This window comes from Pagrus pagrus (assembly GCF_965226575.1).
Source record: "Pagrus pagrus genome assembly, chromosome: 20".
In the NCBI taxonomy this organism is placed as follows: domain Eukaryota; kingdom Metazoa; phylum Chordata; class Actinopteri; order Spariformes; family Sparidae; genus Pagrus; species Pagrus pagrus.
The window spans coordinates 27,751,070-27,777,382 of NC_140207.1; the positions used below are offsets into that span (position 1 = coordinate 27,751,070).

The following is a 26,313-nucleotide window of genomic DNA, read 5'->3' on the forward strand; positions in this document are numbered from 1 at the left end:
TCCGCATTTTTTTTCCCTGTTAAAAGGGCCTTTTTTTGGGGCAAGTTTTTCCTCACTCGAATCGAGGGTCGAAGGACAGAGGGTGTCGTCTCTGTACAGATTGTAAAGCCCTCTGAGGCAAACTGTGATTTGTGAATTTGGGCTATACAAATAAAATTTGATTTGATTTGATTTGATTCATATCTGGACTAAATGGACTGAGTATGTTACAGTTTTTTCCAACTGCTAAAACACAATTTTGCAAACTAGGCTGGTTTTATCAAAATACTTAACACAATTCAGAAAACCACACACTCAAACTGCAAAATACCTTGTATATCCTTGTAGGAGATACACTAATAATAAATGTAATTTATTAATCACTGGCGATTTATAAAGCACTCATAAATGGGGCACCACCTCCGATGTTTTGTCTATTTGAATAATCCGGAGGAAATTAATCAAATCCGACTGGACAAGGTTAACTTGTAACAATTGTTATCAATTTTAAATAAATGTATTCAATCTCATTAATGAAGCAGTGACTTCTACACAGTTTCCATCGGTTCTCCACATTTAAAACAAACCTGCACAGACAATGACATACGGTTAAATATGTTTATTAACTAGATAAATCCGGATAAATAAATGAAATGGTGATTTAAACAAACAACAATGATAATAGGAAATGTGGAGACTGTAATGATTAAAGTAATGGAATTATATGAACACGTGCTGATGGAAAAATCGGTGTCGGGAAGCACTCAAATATTACGAGAGTAATTTTAATACTAACGAGAGTAATTTTAATACTAAGGAGACCCTGACTGAATTTCTCTTAAACTAAAAGATATGAATCAGAAACCAAAAAGACACCAACTCTTTCATGCGTGTGAATCCAGCAGTGTGCAAGGTGCTTAGCCTACTTTGTCTGGAGAGTTGAGACGTCAACAACTTTGGGTCTTTGCTCCGGAGTTCGTAGCTCAACTGTGGGTTTGCAGTGCTGGTCCAAGAGCTGGAGGGAAGTCGCGATTCATCCGATTTCACAGCCGGTGACGCCCTCATTCTGATGTCGGAGGAAGAGCGCAACTCATCCAGCACTTAGCTGATGATGATCTCGGTCCGCTGCCCAGCGGAATGGCACCGCTTGTGAGCGTTGGAGGCACAAATTATTTGCTGTCATTGCAAACCGCTCGCACGGTTTGTTGAAGCAGAAGGCTACTGCAAGTCTTTACCAATGATGGTGGTCTTAATAAAGATTTTTTTTTCCTGCTTCGAGTGGTGGCTCTTAAGCGTCTGATTCATAAACTAATTCAACTTTCTTTAATAAAATAACGAGAGGATGAAATGCTGGCGGATCTTCCGTTGTTACTCAATACCAGATTCATTCAATTAAATTCACTTCCTCTGAAGAGTAAAGTAAAGAGTTGAAAAATTTAAAAAAGAGTTTTAAGAGTAAGAACGTTACAAGAATAATAGCGAGCCAGAGTGATGTCTCTCTGTTTTGTTATCCCGGCTGGCAGGAGGGACTAAAGGGGCAGGCTGACAGTGTTCATGCTTTAGATGATATTATAACAGGGTTCTTGCACCATATACAAAAAAAAAAAAAATATATATATATAATTTAAGACCCAAAAATGTCATAACAATTTCTTTGGTAGAAAATAATTTATTTTATTGTAAACACAATCAAAGCTCACAATTGGCATTTTCTTTTTTCGATTTTGTTCAACAACTTAATTGTGATAATCGCAATTATTCTTTTGTTATTATTTGTTATTTTAATGATTTCTTGCTTATATATACATACATACATACAGAAATCATTCTGTGTGTGTGTGTGGCCTATAAATTTAATGGTAGCAAATTAGACTAAATTTTTTTCTATAGGTTTGCTAACTGGTAAAATCATGTATTCTGTGCAAAAATACAACATATCTAATCTGTATTTATAACATAGCTTGATTCTGCATCTGAATTTACAGCTCATTAGCCCTTACGTGAATGTTTACTGTTGCTATGGCAACAAGTGACAGCCGACGTTAACAGCTGTTAGCTAGATTTGCCCAACTGTCCGAACAGCAATTTGCTGAAATACTGACAGCAAATTTACGGTAAATTAAATACAATTTAAGACCTTAATTACCCAGATTTTAATTTAAGACATTTCACTTTTTAAGGACCCGCGGGAGCCCTGTATAAGTCTAAACTCACAAAACTTAGTTAAACTAAACATTTTTAAATGTTTCAAGATAGTGTTTCAGCAGAATCTCACCATGGCTGAATAGGTGAACTTTGTCCAACACGAAATAATATGACATGATTAAAATCACTTAACATTCAAAGGAATTAAAACTTGATCAAAACATAAAAACACACTTGATTATACAGTAGAATTGGTCACTTATACATATTTCTTCTAGTTCTAGCTTAATACTTGTTTAAAAAGACATACCAGAGACATTTACTAGTAATAAAAAGAGAACGTATTAAACAAAAGATCTCTTTCACAGCCTGTCCAATTGTACCAGGACTCACCGTCAGGAGGTGCTGTGGTTCCAACGAACACAAGGCACATTACAGTAATTTTCAATTGCTAACCTTTTTCTCAAATCTTCACACATAATTTTAAAAACTCACACCCAACAGTACAAACATCTAATCTGGGTCCCAATCAGTTTTTACCCTCAGACAATACACACAAGCTGTCAAAACACAGACTACATGAATGTTTGTTACACACAGGAGGGATTAATTCAACACACTGCCACCAAAATGTCAAGAATAGGGTTCATTCACAGTATTTCCATATTGAGCACTTATACAGGTTCATCAGCATCGGCATCAACATCAGCATTATCTTGTCTCAGGTCAGGGTCAGGCCATAGTATTTCATCAACTTCACACATTATGTCTTCTCTTGCCAGGCAGTGTGAGATAATGATTCCTCTCAAATTCACTTTACAGTTTTTGCCTAATGCTTAAACACTAAAAGTGGTTGTTATGCCCAAAGCATCACAACCTCTAACTTTGGTAACCATGCCCTAAACAAAAGCACCAACCCTGCAAACACAATATATGCTTTGCACTGTGTTTGAAATTCTCCAACACACTTCTTGCAAAACACTGCACACTGTTTTTTACATAAGACACATTGTTCAAAAAGGAAATCTAATGCAATCATTGGGAAAACACATCTATTTAAAATACAAAACACAACTAAAATTGGAAAAGCACACAGATTCACACACATGAAAACATTTAAAGGTCCCATATTATGAAAAACTCACTTTTTCTGGGATTTGGGGTGTTATTTTGGGTCTATGGTGCTGCCACACACATACAAACTTTGAAAAAAGACCATCTGTGCTTTTTTGAGTGAGGTACAGATTTCTGACGGTGTCTTGCCTGCAGTTTCCAGATGAGCGAGTCAAATTTCTGCCGGTCGTCGACGTCGACCACCAGGTACAGCGCTACCATCTTGGACGAGAAGTGCTCTGTTTTTGTTTGTAGAAAATAAACATAAGTGCCTATACTCTGTCCCAGCTACAGAGGAGACAGTGGTTGCGTTTCATTTTTAACAACAACGTGCCGGCTACAGTTCTTGTGAGTCTGTTTGTGTGTGCTAACCACTTCACATCAGACTGCTTCAGTAACGAGGGTCAGTACAAAGCTGGCTTTGCCTTGACACTGACCCTCCTAAAAGGATCAGTCTCAACCATACAGGACCCAGCAGCTGCACCCGAGCCACAGGTAAAAGTCGCCACGTTTTGATAGTATTTACAGCTGCTTACGAGTATGGTGAAGTCAGCCTGAAACTGGCTAACTAGTTAGCTTCGGTCCGCTATGCAACGAGGCTTGAACCGAGTTTAATGTTAATAATATTACGAAGGAGCTTGGTTGTCACAGTAAGAAAGGCTGGAAACATGTGCAGACTGGAGACAGAGACTATGCGGACAGTGTCCAAGAGTTTGGAGACTGTGTTGGAGACAAACACAGCTTTCGCTAGCTGTTTTTAGCTGTTACCTGTTGCAGGTCAGTGGGGGATGAGAGCCGGTGGTTGTGTTGGGGAGTCCTGCTGCAGCCGCAGAGTCCGTATTTTTCTGAGCCTCTCCTTCTGGGTCCGATTCTGGGTCAAACTGGTGTGGTTGAACGACAGCATCTCGCGAGCCATAGTGATACATCCACCGTAAATATTAGCACATGCTACCGCTAGCGTGAACGGCATCCTCTTACTGAGAGGGGCACGTAGTAGGACACCATAAACATTAGCACATGCTACCGCTAGCGTGAACGGCATCCTCTCCCTAAGAGGGCCGTGTGGTAGGACACCGTAAACATTAGCACATGCTACCGCTAGCATGAATGGCATCCTCTTCCTGAGAGGGGCGTGTGCTAGGATGGAGCTCATTAGCATAAATGCTGCAGGCACAGAAACAGCCTGTTCTCAGCAGAGCTCAGTAGAGCCACTTTTAGACAGCTGATATTCAGGACCACTGATGGGTTTGGGGGCAATACATTTCGAATACAGTGTTGTTGGACCTCTGACAGCTGTGTGGAATTGATGAAAAACAGTATAATATGGGACCTTTAAAAATCTCATTGTAGACCAATCAGTCTAAGCCATAGCACTACAAATACACCTGATGTGAGCTCAGCTCCTTTGTGCCAACTTTGGAAACATGGCGGCAGAAAGAAAAGCGAGAGTAAGAGCAGTAGCAGGATGAGGAAGAGGATGAAGAAGGGGAGCAGGCAACAGGAGACAGATCCGATTTCAGGATTGGGGGGACACAAAAGTGATTTTTTTTTTTTTGCCCGTATGCAACTCATACCATGCCACCATAAATCACAACTTCATAGAGGCTCGCCATATCATTCAAAAAGTACTGCATTTCTTTTTAGATGTGAATCTAAAATGTGAAGAATGTGAAGTCTGAAAATACATTTGTTGAATAATTTAGAGTATCTTTATTGGGAGGGACATGACTATGTCCCCCCCCCACACACCCACACACCCACCCACCCAACACACACACACTCATTACAGTATCGTGTGTAAATGTATATGTGATAGTCCTGTGTTTCCAATTACACTCACTATATTCACTGTACATTATCTGCATGTTTCTGTTTTTAGAGATTTCTGGAACTTTTTTACTTTTGCAAAAACCTGAAAAACAAAAAAAGAATCTGAAGCGTTTCCATTTTGTGTTCATGTGTCTAGATCAACTATAGTGGATCAATCTTTCACAAAAAAAATCTGTGTGAGTCTTTTAAAGTCAAAAACCATCCAAAGTACTGAATACAGCTGTGTTCTGCATAAAGCACATCTGTGTGTTGTTGCTGCTAGGAAAGAGTAATTCAAAGGTGCATGTGTTTAACGTTTTGATGCTAAAAACATTTTTGAAATGGGATTGTTAGGTTTTGTTTCAAGAGTTTCATTTTGCCGTATAAGTTAGGAGTTTATCTTCATGTGCTGTGTCTTACTCGGCCTGTGTGTTAAGTTATGACACAGTGAGCCAAAGTCTGCAACATGTGTGAAAGCCTTCAGCAAAAACTGTAAATCATGGCCTTACAATGAGGGAGGCTGGGCAGAGAGTCCAGCCAAACCTAAGTCGCTACTCAGTTGCCTCAATTATTAGAGGGTTAGGGTTATTTCAGACTGGAAAACGGGTATGTTTTGAAGTTTCCACACTAAACTGTACCAAAGAAATTACAGTATTACACATTGTTCAAACGCACAGTACAATACATTGCTGTATTACTGTAGGTCTATGGGTCTAAAGTACAAAATGTATGATGTTTCTTTTTCTACAGAACTGCCAGACAACCTGCACAGGGTGGAAGGCAGATTATGTTCAGTGATGAACAGGAGGTGGCCATAGTTAACATTGTTTTGGCAAATAATGAAATCTGGCTTTGTGAATTGAGAGAGCACATTGTCGCAGATCAAATAACCTTTGCTGACATCAACACTGTCAGCATATCTGCATCCTTAAAAAGCACAACATTTCACACACATACTCATTACAGTATTGTGTGTAAATGTGTATGTGATAGTCCTGTGTTTTCAATTACACTCACTATATTCACTGTACATTATCTGCATTTTTCTGTTTTAGAGATTCCTGGAACTTTTTTACTTTTGCAAAAACCTGTAAAGAAAAAAAAAATTCTGAAGCGTTTCAATTTTGTGTTCATGTGTCTGGATCAACTGTAGTGGATTAATCTTTCACAAAAAAAAATCTGTATGAGTCTTTTAAAGTCAAAAACCATCCAAAGTACTTAATACAGCTGTGTTATGCATAAAGCACATCTGTGTGTTGTTGCTGCTAGGAAAGAGTAATTCAAAGGTACATGTGTTTAACGTTTTGATGCTAAAAACAGTTTTGAAATGGGATTGTTAGGTTTTGTTTCAAGAGTTTCATTTTGCCGTATAAGTTAGGAGTTTATCTTCATGTGCTGTGTCTTACTCAGCCTGTGTGTTAAGTTATGACACAGTGAGCCAAAGTCTGCAACATGTGTGTAAGCATTCGGCAAAAACTGTAAATGTATCCTAGACCATAGCCCGTGATACATCTGGCGTATCGTTTTATCTACAAACGCATAGATGTCACAGAGAGCACTTGAGAGAAGGTATAGTCAGGGCCGCCCCTGGCAAAATTGGGGCCCTAAGCAGAATTTTATTTTGAGGCCCCCCCCCTTTACAAAATGACTGTATCACAAAATGCCATTTAGGTTTACAACCTTTTATTAGTAGGAACAAATCAAACGAACAGCCTCTTTCAACAATGGAACAAGCCTTTTACAGATGCAGGCTGCTTCAGTAGACATGGTGCCTGATGGCCCTTGTGACATACTGGGTGCTGGCTCCGTGTCACCCTTAGTAACAAACTTCAGCATGGACCCTGTTATGACAAGAAATCCACCATACAAGCAGATTATTAAGATTTGTTTTGGTCTTAATGGTAAATTACACAATAAAATTAATGTAAATACTAGCCTCACAAAGATTAAAATGCAATTAATGCAAATACGACTACAGCTAATAATATTCATTATGATTTGATTTGATGATATTTCTATATTTAAATATTTTTATATACTTATTTTTACAATTAGTACTTAGGTTCTATATTCCTACACTGCTGTTTGCTGCTGCAACGCTTTACATTTCTCCATTGTAGGTCAAATAAAGGATTATCTTAATTTTTCTTATCTAATCTTAAATGACTTATGAATTAAATTCACCAAAAGATGGCGACATTTTACCTCCATAAAAATAGCCCAAAACTTCTACTGATAGCATAGATTGATAGGCTATAAACCTGAGCCAACCTACGACCACCAACTGGTCAATTAACCGCTCCTTTTTCAACAGAGGTGAATGTAGATACAGTTAACAAGACATTCAATAAATGATAATCAGGGCCGCTGGAAAATGTAATCTCCAGTCCACATCTAGACAGAATTATCCTCTCTTCTGTCTCATGATTAGCATGCTAGCAGCTGGGGTGTTCATGCCACAACATACCCACCTTCAAGTAAAGCACGAGCCTCCTCTTGTTTTGACTTTGTCTTTCTTTTGCTTGCTCCCGATTCATATTGCCGTTTGGACGCCATCTCTCCACCTGCATCCAACTGCCTGTCGGCGCATCTGACCGCTGATTGGTCAGATGCTGCGTGCTGTCAATCATTGCGGCAACGTGTGCGGTGTCAGATTACTCGTCTCTTTTTTTTCTCTCCTGCCTCGGGCTGACTCGGTGCTCTAAGCGCGCCTCACGGCAGCGATGCGCATCCTTTGCGCATTTGCAGAGAATGCGTCCACTTGGCACGGATCGCGGGGCCCTACGCACAGCACGTGTTCTGCGTCTAGGGAGGGGCGGCGCTGGGTATAGTGGAGTAGATAAAAAAGGAGTAAACTCTTGCAGTTGGGCCCTAAATCATCATGGTACCATCAGATCAAGTTTTTCAAGAAAGGAGCATATGGCTTTTGCTGATCTGGATGTGGGAATATCTTTATGGGAGGACCTATTTAGTCTATGGTCTATGGAACTATGTTGAAATCTTCCCCAATAACTACATAATGACTATCTACAGCAGGTAGATGAGAAAATGCATTTGTAATAAATAGATTGTCGTTATATTTAATATATTTATAAATTGGAATATGCTGTCTACAGTGAAAGATTGTGATGGTCGATGACATCGTTTCAAAATTTTAAGCAGCGTGTCCCCTCAGTATTGTCAATAGGCAGCAGTTGCTTATTAGCTCACCACTGAAGCCGCTGCTGTTTCCCAGCATTGCTCTGACATGTGTCTGCATCACATGTCTGTAACTTAGCTTTGTTCAGCCTTGTATACATAAAACAATGCTGGCCGACTAGCCAAGAAAGTTAAGATAAGAAAACTGTAAAAAAAACAAAAAAAAAAACAGCATGAAACACTGATGCCACAAATTTAACCAAGTCTTGAGTTCGCCTAATTGAGCTGGTTTAATAAGAAAATAATAAATGGGACATCGAGTAGCAATGTAGCAGCAACATACTTCTTTTCATTTCCTCTCCCCACATATCACAAACAACAACAACTCTTGCCCTATGGCATTTCTGAGGGGACATGCCACCTAATTGTGCTCCCTGGTAGGGAGCCTTTTGAATCATGATGTTACGATGTTCCCAGTAAGGGCACTGAAGGCAAAACTTCAAGGTATATCTTTGTTTGTGCATCCTGATGTGTTCAGCATAACTGGTCTGCATGTCAACAAAGTAAAGAAACAAAACAAGAAAGAAAAAAAATGCATTTACACAAGGAGGATGCATGACTTTGGATGAAATAAACATGGAGTAAGAAATGAATAGAAGAGAGCAAGAATGCCCCTGCCATGTTAATCCTCTCAAATTATCCTCCAGTAACTCTGGAGCTAATCTATTAAAAAGCAAACTAAACTAATAACAGCTATGTAATTATATAGAAGGGAAGGCCAGCTTTAAATGCCTCTGTCTGAAAGTAACAAGAGGGCAACCTAGTCATTCAGGTCAGCCTTCCAACAAAGGTCAAGGTTTGCCCTCATGATGTACACTCCCCCTCAAAAACATGTCAATTGGGGAAACTAAGTTGGTATATCAAATTCAGTGTTTGCTTAATCACATGAAATTATTTCTCAAAAACAACATTAAAGTACCATGTGCTCCTTTCACAGTTTATAGATATTTCAAAATTAGCCAAAGGAAAACTTATTGAAATGAAACGATATTGAAATGTGTATTTTAAAGTAGAGCTGTCAAGAGATTAAAAAAATTGAGAGATTAATTAATTATGACCTGTAATTAATTGATCTAATTAATCTCTTTATTAATCTCACCTAAAAATTGCTGAGAAAGCCCTCAACTTGAGGTATTTTCATTTAAATTCATTAGATTATTGTGGCAGATCAAAAGATTGATAAATAACAAAAAAAGTGGCTTTATAAAGTCATTTATTGTTTTTAACAGATGCAGTCCTAGCCATTTACATTCTGCTGTATTTGAGACTAGTCCCAAGTGCTGCCTGCAACCTTTAGTTTCGAGCTTTTGTCAATCACCAAGTAATTAGAAAATGAAAATAAAATGAAACATCAGGTCCATATAAAGTGCTGTAAGTTAACACATCAAAAAACAGTAAGAACACTTTTCTGAGTAATACAAGTATTGAACACTGAACTTGTTGCTTTTCCTCTGCTTCAGATAATATAAAATAAATAAAACAGACCCATCAATCACAGTGCTGTAAGTTAGCACATCAAAAATAACGTTGTTCGTCATCACAAAATAAAGTGCTGAAATAACATCAAGCAATCACTTCTAGTAGGCTACAGATGACATAGCAGCTATGCTGACCACATGCTTCTTATTTCTTCTTCATCGCCAGTCGCTGAGACAGACCAGCTTGGTCACATTTTCTGGGAGCAAGGCTGCCCCTTTCTTTTGCACTATGTGGCCTGCGAGGCTAAACAGTCTCTCTCAAGGTACAGAGGTTGCCGGGGAGGCCAAGTACTTGCGTGCTAGGGCTGACAGCTTTTCATAGGCTCCTGAGTGAGCATACCACCACTGCAGGGGACAGTCATCAATACTGATGCTGGGCTCTGCTCTGTAGCACTGCAGTTCTCCAGACTCCATTCCATCCTCTTCTGAGTCAGAGTTGGACCCCAGCAGGAGAGCGCTCCTCCTCTTCTTCTGAGCTGGTTCATCATCCTCTGTGGAGGGCTGGAGAGTAGCTGCTCTTCTGGGCTCTGCTGCTTGGAGCATGTTCTCCAGACCTGTCCACACCTGAATGAATGAATGAATGAATGAATGAATAGATGGATAGATGGACGGGTGCGTGAATGAATGATTGTCATTAATACTAGTGTAGTAGGCCGTTTTATTTTATTTTGTGAAGCACTTTGTGTTGCATTTCTTATGTGTGAAAAGTGCTATCTAAATAAAGTTTGATTTGATAAATTGGACTGAATAATCCAGGTTATCCTTATAGTCTTTACCTGTTCCCTCTTTTCTCTTGGAAGACATTTCAAATCCTTGAAACGTGGATCCAGTGCTGTGGCCACCTTGAACCATGTCTCAGCTGTTGGCAACAGCTCGCCGTGCTATCAGGTCCTTCTGGAAGGCATTCTTGAACTTCACCACATAGGCTGGATCATCATCAGTGATGTCCATGACACGGTCCAGATGGCAAAAAGCAGGCAGCACTACAGAGCAAGAGACATAGGCCTCACCACCCAGCAGCTCAGTCACATACCTGCAGAGGTGGATAAGTTTGAAAAATAAACTTAGCTGGATATTTAAATTTAAGTGTAACTGATTTCCAATTTAATTGTCCTTAGAAGTAACTACCTAATGTTCATTCATTTTTGGATTACATATGTGACAGTAGTTTATTTCATTAAAATGGACAGGTGTTTATTTGGGCTTACCTGCATGGTTCAAGCAGGACCTCCAGCCTCTGCAGTTTCCCCCACTCAGCTTCGGTTGGCATGACCAATCTGTGGTTGTTCTGTTGGTCCAACGTAGCCTGGACAGCCTCTCGGTTGCGTAGGAGGCCTGAGACCATGCGAGTGACGAATACCACCTGGTCGGCAAATCTTGTATTAGTTGCTCGCCCTTTTTTCCCAAGTACAACTTGTTGCTGGTTAAGTTCTGTGGTACTCGCAGGGCTTTGTTTGAAATGGCCAACAATCTTGCGGCACTTTGCTAGTACACCGGCAAACCCACTGATATCGAGGCAGACTGTGATGGTCCTCTGGAGAATGTGAGCATTGCAGGCGATGTGCTCGTATGGAAGAGCTCTCATAGCAGCCAGCATGTTTGCTGCGCTGTCTACACCGATGGTGGATATCTTATTTTCAATTCCCCAGTTATTTGCCACCTTGAGGAACTGTTAGGCGCATTCATCAGCAAAGTGCCTGGTTTCTGTTTTCATAACGGTCAGTGCAAACGAGTTGAGGGTCCACTCACCATCAATAAAGTGTCCGGTCACCCCCAAATAGCTGTGGTTGCCAGCTGAGGTCCAGTGATCTCCGGTTATAGCAACAAAGTTGGGCAAATCCTCCACCAAAATCTTAAGTTTGTTTTTCTTTTTGCCGTCGTACATCTTGCTGATTTTGGTTGTCACTGTAGTCCTGCACGGTGGCTTGTATGATGGGTCATTGGACGCAGTTTGCAACACCTCTGTTAACCCCTCATCTTCCACTATGTTTATCGGCCTGCAGTTAATCGCTATCCACTTGGCAAGAACATTCGTCAGCCTGTCGGTCGCAGACTTGCTCATATGCGGGGTGTTCTCCTCGAGTTTAGTTTGGCGAAGAGCTTTGCTATGGCTCGCTAAATTGCTAGCGTTTTCGCTGCTAACGTTAGCTGTGGCTGCACTCGCGACTGGGTGCTTTGCATTGATGTTGTAGGCTAAACTTGAGCTGCTTCGGTGGTAAGCAAACTCCTTCTTACAAAGAAGGCATATCACTCTACATTTATCAATGGTGCTGTCGGGGCATTTGAGAAATGTAAATTTCCCATTCATTGGACCGACAACTCTCACATGCTCCTCCATTTTCGCGTCTCCTCTCCGTTACTCACTGCTCCTCACCTTGCCCTCCCAACTACAATGGGAGCCTATCAGCCAGTGGTGGACAGTAACGAAGTAAATTTACTTGAGTACTGTACTTAAGTACAGTTTTTGAGTATCTGTACTTTAGTTGAGTATTATTTTGGGGGGATACTTTTACTTTCACTCCACAACATTTGAAGGACAAATATTGTACTTTTTACTCCACTACATTTCTATTGATGCTCTCGTTACTCGCTACTTTTGATCTTACGTCAGCTGATGATTTTTTTTTTTTTTTTTTTTTTTTTTCAAAATTCAGAGAAAATAAACCGTTTCTACTGATTCGCGTATGGTTTGTCTTAGTCGTATTGCCGTACCTGTACTACGTCACAAGCACCCGTGGCCTTATCTCAAACCCATGTTTGAGATTTTTGTCACAAAAACTGATTCGTTTCAGTTTAAATGTTTGTTGTGCTTACCGCGGACCAATTATATCACGGACTACAAAGACTCGTCTTCCAACCTGAAAAAGCACGTCGCGGTATGTAAAGTAGCTAAGTAGCTAGCTTAATGTTTGTGAAAGAGAGTGTGTGTGTGTGTGTGTGTGTGTGTGTGTGTGTGTGTCTGTGTGTGTGTGTGTGTGTGTGAGAGAGAGAGAGAGAGAGAGAGAGTGGGTGGGTGTGCACGCATTAGCGAGGTGCGGCTGCCTTTGATGTGGGTTATCCGGCTCATTTTTGGCTATGATGTATGATATAAGTAAAGTAAACTAGCCAATAAGTTGTTTATCTGTAAATGTCAATATCAGTTCTTGTAGTGCCTACATCTACATCTTTTTTATGTAAAGAAAGCATGGATGTCAGATGCAAAAATATACTGAACTGACCGCAGCTGTCTGCAATATATTTCATGTGTTGATGAATGCAGCTGAGTCTGTGTTCTGAGGCTTCTTGCCTTTATTTGCTTATTTTTGAGCAATAAACACGTCTGTAGCAGAATCGCATCAGTGTATTGTATAATGACATTAAGCTACTTTCCTTTCCTGTATTTCCTGAGATATTTTTTAAATACTTTTACTTAAGCAATTTTTTAAACAAATACTTTAGTACTTTTACTTAAGTAATATTTTGACTAAGCTACTTTTACTTGTATTGGAGTAATATTTGACAAGGAGTATCTGTACTTTTACTCAAGTAGTGAAGTTGTGTACTCTGTCCAACTCTGCTATCAGCTTATGCTAAACCATCCCAAACACAATGACAGCCAATCAATGTCAGCTTCAGGTTTGACTGACCATTGTTTTCCACCCACAACAACTCAAGAACAAGAAGCCCAACGCATAAAAATGGATTTTATAAAAAGGCAACTCGCATACACTAAGAGGAAAGTTAGAGATTAAAAATTAGATTAACACAATTACAAAACATAACGCGCTAAATATGACGGTAATTAATAAATCGCAATTAACACGATAATTTGACACCCCTATTTTAAAGATATGCTCAGCGTATTGTTGTTGTTAAAATGATATTTTTAAGCACGTATTTTAAAATGTAGCACAAATATGTTGAAAAAACAAAGTTCAAGTTAGTGCACTTTACGAAATTACGCTTAACTTTAAAGCAACATTGTCTAACTTATTTTTTACTTAAAATAACAGCTTTATTATTTTATTTTGATGGTACAGTGTCTTGTAATAGGGTGAATGGTGTCTCTGTCACAGCCACTCCAACCCCTTATCACTTGTTTCTGCATTACGTAACTTCGGTGAGAGGGTAGGATCACAGTAAGTTTTCAAGACATGGCATTGTTATGACATAATGAGTTTTGTTTGTAGTCACCTACATTATGTCTGACAAATTGGGGGGGGTAGTGGCCCGGGAGTCATTGACAAACCGGCCCACTTCATGCGCAGTGTGGGGAGCCAGCCAGCCAGCCAGCCAGCCAGCAACACAAGTTTCATGTACCTTGGTGAAAAAAACTGCATTTGATGTTGTTTTGGACCATAATCATATAGTAATCATTAACCTGAAGCCTTAAGTAGCCTACAGTAAAATAATTACAGCAGTATAGTGATTTTACAGCATGTAGTGATTTTAATGCAAACAGGTCATTGATACAATAAAATTTGGTCGACCAATTTTCCAGGCATTTAGAACTGAATGACACTGACTGTCTATACCATGAGTAAGCCACTAGAGGGACATACACACTAAGTATAAATAAATAATAAAGTTAATTAAGATGTGTTAATAAATTATATCTTGTAGCCTCAAATTATGACTTTATGACCTGTATCTTTTGTGCACATCAGCACATTATTTATTTTCCTCCCCATGACCACTGTTGGGCTCCATACATGTTTATTTATCATAGGTCATATCGTTATCGCAATATTTAACAAGGTTACACACTCTGGAATATTATTTGGAATATTATTACCAGGGTTCTTACGGTCATGAAAAACCTGGAAAATTTTTAAAATGCAATTTCCAGGCCCAGGAAAAGTTATGGAAAATAATTTTTTTTCAGGAGTTTTGGAAAAGTCATGGAAATATATCTAAAGTTTCATCAATTAATCCAAACAAAATCAATGTGTCGTAATAAAATGTAAATTGCCACGGACCATCATGATATTTTGGTGCTGTGTAAAGTTTATTCAATCTGGCTCAGTCTGTGTTACCGGGCATGCGGTGTGCAAGCGCGTAGGACCTGCAGGCCCACCCACTAGCCTGGAGTTGCTTCTGCTAGCAAACGGACAATGCAGACAAAATGCCAGGGAAGTGCAGCTTCAATAATACCTGGCTTTTTAAGGATAAATACCAATTATGGCTGGCAAAAGACACTGACCCAAGACGTACTGATTACTGGGTAATGAGTAGTTAGCACTGGCATTCCTACCCCAATTCACGATTTCTCTCTGACAGAAAATGCGATGCCATTTTTATCTTTTGAGACACCGTTGGAATTAAAATATGAGAAAATGTATCTAAGTGTGCCTGTCTGGTGTGTTTTTGTTTTAGAGAGGCACCATACATTTCAAATGTAAACCTAATTTTACTTAGTGTTACGATAATTCGTTTTCGGTGGTCCCATTGAGATAAAATAATTTCTTTTGGTCATGGAAATTCAGTAAAAGGTTTTGGAGAAGTCATGGAAAATCATTAGTGAAAAAGTGTAAGAACCCTGTATTACTGAGTGAAGTGGTGTCTGTCTGATGATGATCCCATGTAGGATGGGCCATGTACAGACACATAAATAAACTATTCAATCATTTATACTCATTTAGTATTAGAGTCAATTCAAGACAGTAACAGGTTGATTTCAACCAGACGATAACATTATCTATAGGCAGGTTGACAAATACAGGAAACATCTGGTCAGTGAATGGTGCTCATTTTGGACTCTGTAGGCTAGCTAACACTAGGTTAAGGCACTTCGGGGCATTAACTAACGTTAGCCAAATGAGCATTTTCACCTAAAGCATCACCAAGTTCCAAACATAACTTAACCTACCATTACTATATCACTGGTTCTTTGACTGGGCTCTGGAGGCCGCTTTGTTTCGTGCTCTGCTGTGTCAGAGTCAGACTCATCATCCTTGCTGGACTCAGGTGCATGTTTGGAAATATCCAGCTGTCGAAGCTCACCGCTGCTAACGCTGCTAGTGCTGGGTTGTTTCACAACATCATCAGATTCTTGTCTGGTGGTGATGGCTAAACCCGAACGACCACCAGATAGGTTCGTAATTGTCTTACTTGCTGCAACTTCCTCGAGGGATTTCTTTTTTTTTACCCTAAGCTTTTCACCACCACCTTTACGTTTTTGGGCTCGTTTTTTATGCTCCATCTGCCCAGGCAGCGCTGGCTCTCAATCCACCAAAGCTGTCTTGCGCCATTAGCGCAGTGTGATTGACAAGTGATAGCTGCAACAGCCTGAGGAAATGGGTGGGACTTACCCACATGGACGAAATGTGATTGGCTATCAGCATAGGCAGTGATACATGAACACAGGTATAGCCTATCACAACAATAGCCACCCGACCCAGCCCCTCAGCGGACCACAACGCTGTTGGCCGTTGCAATAGACTTTTTTCCCCCTTTCTTTTTCTTTTTCTCATGGCCCGGCCTACCGGCCCACCGTGGAAATCCCCGGTGTCCCCGTACGCCAGTCCGCCCTTGATTATAACATCTATCTTTTTACACACAGATAGCCATTGCAGTGATTTAAGCTCTGGTATAATGTGCTTCACTTTCTTGGTGTGAGTAAGCAGCATTGCAGCTGAATTCTGGATGAGTTAATTGGATAATTTTACTGTGACATGTGAAGCCACCATTGCAATTGTAATTTTATTTATGTGGCTGCTGAAATTTAGGTCCAAGTCCATAACTACTGGAATAAGCCAGTTAGTTAGCATATTTGACCAGATAACTATACAGTTTTGCCTCATTTTATTATTTTTATGAATATTATACTGCATTTCCAAATTCCAAACCCTCTTTGCATGTTTAAGAGGTATAAAATATCAGAACAGATAACAGAACAGAAAGCAGTTGTGTTGGCTTGCTTTTGTGCATTGTGTTCTGACATGTGTCTATGTCTGTGTGTTGTATCTCTGTGACAGGATGTACAGACGAACTTCCAACATGGCTGGTCTCAATTATCCATCAACTGTCATCACTGTGCTCAAGGTATCTATGTCTGCAAATGTTGGTTTTTGTATGGAGAAAAGCTTGTAATAGATTGACATACTAATAGTATAGAGCATTTGTTTAGTTTTGTCCAAAGGTTTTAATGGAATGTACATGCTGAGTTCTAAAACTCCCTATTCATGCATCAATCCATGACTGAATTGACAGCTGGAGGCTGACTGAAGATCTAGAATAGATGGATGAAAATAGGTTGAAGTTGAGGGTGCAATAAAATGACAGTTTGTTATTTAACAGATGAACCAAGGGTTATAAGAAGATTATGGATGGCTAAAGGGTGGAAGGTGTAGTGACACTGATCCCAAGGAAGCTAAATAACAAGAACTGTATTTTTCAAAGAAGATCACATTAATTATTGAGAGTTTATTGGGAGCAACACCCTGATGAAGCATCATAGATTGATCTTTGTACCCGTAGATGAAAACATACAGAAGCGGTGGATGAACTGTTCTTAAAGAACAAAGCATCAGTTAGGAGTGCTTTGGCAGTGTGGGAAGGTGCTCATACTACATCTTTATGCAAGGAAAAAGAAGAATTCCGCCAGAGAGTTCCCTTGCACACGTGGGCAATGGAAGTCTTAGTTGGGCTTAGGTTTGGATCCACTCTGCATTGAACAGATGAATGGCTATGTTGATGATTATGTGCTAACGAAACTTGTTTGTATGTATCTGTTCTAGCGTGTGGACATGTGGTCGTTCGATGTGTTTGCACTGAATGATACTAGTGGTGACCACGCGCTGAAAATTGTCTTCTATGAGCTCCTCACCAGATATGACTTGATCAATCATTTCAAGGTAATCCAACAAATATCTGTTTCTTAATCAGTCACTTCAGATAATAGTGTGATTGTTTGTCATCTTTTGCATCTAGTCATTAAACCTGCTTCATACAGTATGCGTCATGGGTGGCTGTCCACGCTTCCACAGTGGACAAAGGAGTTTGAAGAGGTCACAGAGAAATGATTTGTACTAAAAGTACAACCCCAATTCCCCAAAAAAATGAGATGCTGTGTAAAACATAGATAAATGTGAAAAGAAAAATAGTTTATATGAGGGCTTTTTCTGTGTCCAGGGGGAGTTGATTCTTTAAAATGAACTCAGATGATGTCTCTTCTGAGATAGTGGCCCAAGGCTATATAAGTTCTTACTAGCATAACACACCATAATCTGAGAAGAAAGTGCTTATGTTTGAATTGCATTGTAATAATATAGATGCAAGTTTTTGACAAAGAAGAAGAATGCCTCCCTGAAGTGAAAAAATAAATGTAAAGACCTGAATTGCACCTTTTGCATAAAAGTCTCGACCAGAAAGGTCAGAAAGGTAATCAAAACATTATCCAGGAGTTATCCTTTAAATTGATGTAACCATGGTGGGCCTATTGACCTCATACTGCTCCGCCCACTTTTTCACATCTGGTTTGAAAGCAATTGTTTTAGTTTTTATGGTATAGCATCGTTTGCTTGTGATGTCAACAACTAATGAAATTTGGGAGCTCAGCAGCTACACTGTGGTGAATGGATGTTTTTTCTGTACCACATCCATCATGCTGAAATTGCCTGAAATTACGTATGGGGACATTTTTTAATTACTTTGTACCGTCTCTTGGTGTGAATCGCTCCGCAGTGAGAAATGTCAATACCTACACAATGGAAAGGTTGCCAAAGTCCTACACTACAAACTTGAAAGTGAAATGGTATTTCTGAAAGTTGATATGCAACTGGGCCAATCAAGCACTTAAGCCACACAACATGGTTCCTGGTCTTGGATTGGTAGAGACAGCTGGCTGTTCCTTTATCAGGGGAGGTCTTGCAACCATGCTCCAACTCCTTATAGATGTGCCCTATGATGAGATTACTTTTGTTCAGAAACGGTGTCAAGATTGAAATCATTCTACTTTAAACACAATGCTTACACAACAAGTAGTTGTGTGGCAACTAAAGCCTATTCTGACAATATAAAGAACCATGGCTTCCCTGGAGCAAACACACACAAAGCAGACCTCTAATCAGTTTTTTAAAATGGGACTCATGGTCTGGCATATGTGTTATCATTTGTGTTTTAGTTTCATTTGTTGGAATTGTAAACATGAGGTGTAAATTTGTGTATTATAAATCAAATCAAACCAAATTTTATTTGTATAGCCCAAATTCACAAATCACAGTTTGCCTCAGAGGGCTTTACAATCTGTACAGAGACGACACCCTCTGTCCTTCGACCCTCGATTCGAGTGAGGAAAAACTTGCCCCCCAAAAAAGCCCTTTTAACAGGGAAAAAAATGCAGAAGAAACCTCAGGGAGAGCCACAGAGGAGGGATCCCTCTCCCAGGACGGACAGACGTGCAATAGATGTCGCATGTACAGAGCAGATCAACGAGATCACAATGTATTCAATTATAAGCGATGGTTGACAGGAGTGAAAGTACATAAAGATGTATTACAGCAATAATAATGAAATGCACATGGAAATGTGATTACTAGTGATAACAGTAGTAGTGATTAATGGTAAGGATGGTATGTAGTAATGCATTGTTATTATAATGGATAATATAATAATATAATAATTAATAATAATCAAAAATTTAATTGGGGTTCTGAACTAACATGGTTATAGTTTCTGATGTAGCAGGCTGTGATGAAAGAAAAGAACAAAAACACATTCACATACAAATTGTATGATTGATCATTTACTTATAGTTTTGTAGACAAAACTCAAGACTTGCACATAACAGATAAAATATGCAGCCTATCTAATATATTAATTGAATGCTTTTCCATCATCATCAACTGCAATAATGTACAACATTAACAATTTTTGCTGGGCCGAAAAATCTACTGGCCAAGACTGGCCTTTCACTCCAAAAGTTGTAATCATCACTGATCAGCTGTTATTTACCTGTTTAAGTATATTATATATATATATATATTATATATTGCAGGTTTGGATAGCTGTTTCATGTTTGAGTTCTAATGCACAGTCGGATGGCTTATTGTCACCTTTAGTAAGCTCTCATTCCAACCCTGTGTAAGAGATCAGAACCATTACATGCATGATTATATACTTATTTTTTACTGTATATTTGTCAGTAAACTTTAGTGCATTCTTAAAATGTTTAACCTGTATTTGTTAATATTATAATGTGACATTACTGTAGTTTTATGTAGCTGAGTAATAAATTATTAATATATTAATATTTATTTATTTTATATTTATATATTGAAATGTATTCAACAGTGAGAGAGACTGTGTGTTGCAAACACTATGAACTGATGACTGTGTTATTTAGACCGCACTACTTACCACAAGAATTCCCTCAGATCACAGTCATTTTAGCATATATACCAGGCCCTGACTTTAGCCTTGCTGCACCAGAAAACAGAATATACTGGATATGTGCTATGGCAACATCCCTTATGCATATACCTCAAAACCACGACCCCCACTTGGCCGTTCTGACCATAATGTTATCTTATTGCTTCCCACATACAGATCAAAACTGAAGACAGGTGAATCCATTACAAAAACAATAAGGGTCTGGAATGATGAAGCAACTGAAGCACTGAAAGGCTGCTTTGAGTTGACAGATTGGGACTTGTTTTTTGATACCTGTGGTTATGATCTCAAAATGCTTACTGATGTGCTGACCTCCTACATTTCATTCTGTGAGGACACGGTGACACAGACCAAACAGATAACTATTCACCCAAATAATAAAAAATGGGTTACAAGGGACATGAAAATCTGCCTAGTCCAAAAGAAAGCAGCATTCCTGCAAGGGGACACATTCAGAGTGAGGGAGTTGGAGAAAGAGTTTAGAAGGATGGCCAGACTTTTAAAAATCAATTACAAGAACAAGGTGGAGCACAAATTAACATCTGGCAATGCACGGGAAGCGTGGCAGGGTCTTAATATCATCAGAGCCCCCAAACCCGTAGTGGTCAGCCGTCCGGACCCCGCCCCCTTCGCAGAACAACTCAACATCTTCTTCGCCCGGTTCAACAGAAATAGCACTCCATCCAACTTCAACTGCTCAACCTCCATCTCCTCCCACCCAGCCATCACCATCACCGAGCAGCAGATAACTTCCATCCTTGACCGAGTCAAACCACATAAGGCCTCTGGCCCTGACAAGCTTAGAGGCAAGGTACTTAAGGACTGCTCTGCTCAGCTAGGTGGAGTGCTCACTAGATTGTTTCAGTGCCTTTTGCACTCAGGAAACGTCCCCAACAATTGGAAGGAATCCACCATAATTCCCATCCCCAAAAAGACACCAGCTAAGGAGCTGAAAGACTACAGACCAGTGGCCCTGACTTCCGTGCTGTGCAAATGCATGGAGAGAGTCCTGTGTGACCTCCTGGCCAAAATGCTGTCACACAAAATGGATCCTCTTCAGTTTGCCTACAGGGCAAAAAGGGGTGTGGAGGATGCAAGTCTCACACTGTTAAATTCCGTCACTAAACACCTGGACTCTCCACATCCTCACACCAGGATCCTATTTATGGACTTCTCCTCTGCTTTTAACGCTGTGCACATAGACATCCTACTCTGTGCTCTTTTAGACCTCCAAGTTCATCCCACACTGGTTTTATGGATCAGGAATTTTATAAATGACAGGCCACAACAGGTGCTTTTTAATAGTTTTAAATCAAACAAGCTGATTTTAAACACAGGTGTACGCCCGGGTTGTGTTTTATCTTCCGTTCTCTTCTCTGTTTACATGAACAACATCACATGTGACAATGAGGGAATGAGCCTTTTTAAATATGCGGACGATATGGCCCTGGTGGCTCACCTGACAGACAAAGCTGCTCTGGACCAGTATCAGCAGGCTGTTAGAAACCTGGCCCATATGTTTAACCAGCTCTGTCTTGAGTTAAATATCCAAAAAACCAAAGAACTGTGTTGCGGAGGCAGAGGAGAGTCAGCAACTGCTCTTTTCGAACCACTCAGCATCCAGGGTCAGCTTGTGGAGCAGGTCCAGTCTTTTAAATACCTTGGAACTGACGTGGACAACTGCCTCTCTTTCTCTCAGCATGCAGACACCATTTTTAAAAAATCACAACAGCGTCTCTACCTGCTGAGGAAATTAAGGACTTTTTACGTCAGCACACATGTTTTAACTCTGGTTTACCAGTCTCTCATATAATCCATACTCACCTTCAACATCTCTTCCTGGTACAGCTTCCTCTCATGTAAACACAAGGCCAAACTATCCCGCACTGTTAACCAGGCCAGCAAAATCATTGGGGCACCACAAACCCCCCTTTCTGAACTGCACAGCCGGTCTGTGATCAGGAACGTCACCCTGATCACAGAAGACCTCTCTCACCCCCTCCACCACTGCTTCTAGCTGCTGCCATCAGGCAAACGTTATAAGGTTCCACTGGCCCGGACGAAAAAAAAATAAAAAATCCTTCATCCCCTCTGCAATAACTACCCTGAATAATCAAAAATGAACACTTTGCTGCTGCTTTTAACAGCCCCCTCCTCTGTTTTTTCTCGCATGATCGCACTTAAATGTTGTTTTTTATGTTCGATTTTAATGTTCTTTTATACGAGCCTGTCACTCATGACAGATGATAAAGTCTATCTATTTGTGAATCCATTTATAATTTGTTTTATGAGTGGCATATTATAGGGAATATAAATTTAGTTTCATCATACAACCCTGTTTTAAAATGATTAATAAATGATAAATTAATTTTGGATCTTTATTAAAAGTAAGTAGACATCCCAGCAGCGACTGAAAAAGCTTAAATATCATCTTTAAATCAACTCTGTTAATTTGTTTACTAAAGTTCCATAGTAGTATATGATAGATTATGCATGCAAGTTATGATTGTCCTACCAGCCCAGGGTTTTGCTTGAGGCAGCATTCATCTTGACAGGACCAAGAACAGGGAAAAGAACCCTTGGTGGCTTCTTAAGGGCCACCTCATAGCCAAGGAACTTTGCAGGAAGAGGGTGACGCTCTGTTTGTTTCCCGTAAACAAAGTGAAAAGAGCAAACAAATGGTCTTTTCAGGAGATGTGCCAGGTTTAAAGAGGTCACTACTATGCTTTTTGGGTTCTTGCCTGTCCTTTATTGAGTTATGTAGCATTTTTGTGCTTTGCTTTGAACAGAGGAGGTGGCCTAAGACATTACTTATCACCCACCTACAATGCTGTACTGAGTTCTCTCCTCAGACAGCTTAACAACCATTCACACCTTGGCTCACCTAGCCTTAGAAACCCACATTAACTCCTCTCCAGTTAGTTAGAACTGAAGAAGCCTCTTGGATGAGAGGTGAAACGTCTTCAAGAAACTGAAACAAGTGCAGTTGCCTACGATACAGCACCTAGATTTTTGTGCATGTAAAAGGTCTGCAAAGTAAGTCCATGGCAAAGGGAGTTACTCTCTCCCACTGAAAACACTGCTCCTGCACTGCCTGAAATGCCTGGTTTGGAGTAGGCCTGGGCGATAAACCGAAAATGTACCGATACCGAAATTTACGACGATAACCGACGTCATTTTGCCCATGTCAGTATATTCTGTGTTTAAAAAAATTATAATAATAAAGTCGTTTTTGTCTTGTTTGGCTGTGTGTGTAGGTAGGCTACTTGTAGGCTAATTTTGTTATTTCAAAATTTGAAATAAAAGATAGTTACAAAATAATAACTTACCACTCTGAAATGTCCTGCTCCAGTCTTGGTTGTGTAGGTCATTCGGTTTGTTCTGCCTGTGTTTCGGTATCAGAATTGAGCTCCAACATGTACGGCTGTACCGCAGCCATGGTTACTAGCTGAAGTGGAGCTATTTTGGATCACATTACCTTGCTCGACATGACCCACCCTACTCTGCCTCTGATTGGCCACATCGAGATGTCTCACTCCATAGCTAAAACAGAGCGTTCAAGACTTAGTGTGAAAAGGGGTGCTGCAGCAATGTACCACATGAGAAAAATAATGTGTTTTTTGAAAATTTAAGTATGTAAACCTATTCCACAAGGACCCTCAAATATAAGTAGGACCCTGAAAATGAGCAAAATATGACCTCCTGAACACTTTTGGCCAAAGCCTCACCTAATCCTCATCCTTCGGTAGCGGGTATAGGTGGTATGGGGCTCCACAGCACTGTGAGCGGGTCAAAGGACGGTGAACACAACACTCCTGTCTCAACAACTCTCTTGTCTTCTTCCAGTTGTTGTGACAACCTCTAACAGAACAAGCTGAGCTACCCATTTCGGATATTTTTCAGTGGCAAAAGTATGATCAAGTTGATGACGCTAACGAAGTAATAATACTTCTACTCTGAAACGGAAGCAAGATTACAAAATGAGGCATTGCAGAAGCACCCTTGTCATCTTTGTCATCATGGTTCTTGGTGGTATTGCCTCTATTTCAGGTCCCGGTTTCTGCTCTCATATCGTTTGTGGATTCATTGGAGGTGGGCTACAGCAAACACAAGAACCCATACCACAACCTGATGCATGCTGCTGATGTTACACAGACCATCCATTACCTGCTTCTCAAGACTGGTATTGTGGTAAGTCTTGTGTTGGGTTAATGCAGTGAAACTAGAAACCTTACAGGAAGTTCACTATTCAGTGCCTTTAGAGCTTGACCCATATTAGGGAAAAGTCAGGATATCTGTTTCTGCTGCACATATTTTGACCATTCTCTTGATCAGTATTAAGTGAATCTCCCACCTTTGTGGAATAACAATACTGAATCAGCCAATTTAAACAGCTCTAGACACAGAACAGCTAAAGGACCATATCTAATTGAATTTAAATATTTAATTATAACTTCCATGTTTACACTGTGTGTTGTGACACTAAAAAAGAATAGACAAGAGTTCAGTTAAGTAAGACAGTACCATAGATTTTAAGCATTGTTGATCAGACCTTAAGCTTTGTGGTTGAAAGTTAACTTGTAAAAAATGTGAAAAAAATACTTAAAAAGATGTTTGTTGAATCAAGATATCTTTAACAACAAGAAATGTCTTCCTTTAAATTATCATGCTCATTATTATTATCTTAAGAGCATTGTCTTTTCCAGTAGATGTTGCAGTAGTAGTTGTTGTTGTAGTACAAGTGGTCATAGTGAATTTGGGATTTGAATCGCCAACCTTGTGGTAATGTGCCTCCCATTCATTCTCTATTAGGGATGTAACGATGTACCGAATTTCACAATATTGCAATAAAAAAATGTTGCGATACCATCCCAGGACTGTGAAAATATCTAAAAAATAATATGTGGTTATTTTGCTTGTAAAGTTCATGGATCTAACAACGGAAATCAGTAGAAATGTATTTTACCATCTCTCCTTGTCATTGTATTGTTTTGTTTGAACAGCAGAGGGCTCAATCATATTGTTCAAGAAGACAGACCCCCATTATTACCATACTTCACTATAGAATTCTCTAGCTTTCTGGGAGGGCAGTCATGGGTGAGCAGTGTTAACAGGAGGGGGCCTAGCACACAGCACTGGGGGGCTGGTCTGGGGTTTGTTTATGAGGAAGTCCAATATCCAGTTGCAGAGTGTAGTACTCAAGCCCAGAGTGTTAAGTTTTCCCATCAGTTTCATGGCCGAGATTGTATTGAATGCTAGAATGCTACTAGTGAGGGCCCAGGTTGGCAGGGAGGTTGTCTTTGATGTGCTGGAGAACCAGTTTTTCAAAGCACTTCATCAGAGTGGAGGTGAGTGCCACAGGGCGGTAGTCATCAATACTAGACACAGCAGACTTTTTAGGTACAGGGATGGTGATGGCTGTCTGGAGGCAGAAGTGAACAGTCCCCTGTAAGAGTGAGATGTTAAAAATGTCAGTAACATCAGCTAGCTGGTTGGCACATGTGTTTAGTCCAAGGCGAGGTATATCAACCCTATTTATATTCACTCTCAGCATGATTTTCTCATATCCACTGTGGTTACTGACAGTGGCTGGTCCATTGGAGTAGACTTACCAGCTAAATCTTTATTGAGAAGATCAAAGCAAGCATAAAATGTGTTCTCATCTGGCAACATGGCCTTACATATGATGCGGGCGCTTCTGCTTTTGTAGCCTGTGACATGCAGTGGTGTTGAGTTCCCTCTCCAGTCTCTGCTGATGTCTCCACTTTGCCTCCTTGATACCAGCTTGATACAGTCTTGCTCTGGCAGTGTTGAATGCTTCCTTGTCACCTGACCTAAATATAGAGCCCTCACCTCTCCATTCATATCTGGATGAATCTGGGTTTGGGAATAATCTTATTGTCTTAGTGATAACCACATCATTAACACAATTGCTGTGGTATGTCACTGAAGATGCATATTTCTCAGATTGATGTTATTATTCCTGTAGTGCATTTTTGGAGTCTGCATCTGGAGGAATGTACACAGTAACAATAAAAACACTGATGAATTCAATGGGCAGATCAGATCATCTTTGCTTCAAGAATTTGACAACTATCCATCTAGTGCAATAGCTTGATCCAGGATCTTAGGAGTAAGTCATTCCAATGCTCAGTGAAGATGTCTTTGTTTTCCCGTTGTTGAGTGAACCTGAGTCACACCTCATTCACTTAATTTTCCT

General features: G+C 39.9%; 1 protein-coding gene across 1 annotated transcript in view; it reads left to right on the forward strand.

Moving 5' to 3' along the window:
- The window catches only part of LOC311249589 (dual specificity calcium/calmodulin-dependent 3',5'-cyclic nucleotide phosphodiesterase 1A-like), a 368,687-nt gene that overhangs the window by 129,544 nt on the left and 212,830 nt on the right, over positions 1 to 26,313 (forward strand). Inside the window, exons 6-8 of the mRNA XM_084340750.1 lie at positions 16,679 to 16,745; positions 17,441 to 17,557; positions 24,144 to 24,284. Coding sequence (XP_084196876.1) covers positions 16,679 to 16,745; positions 17,441 to 17,557; positions 24,144 to 24,284 — 325 coding nt within the window. The remainder of the gene's footprint in view (positions 1 to 16,678; positions 16,746 to 17,440; positions 17,558 to 24,143; positions 24,285 to 26,313) is intronic.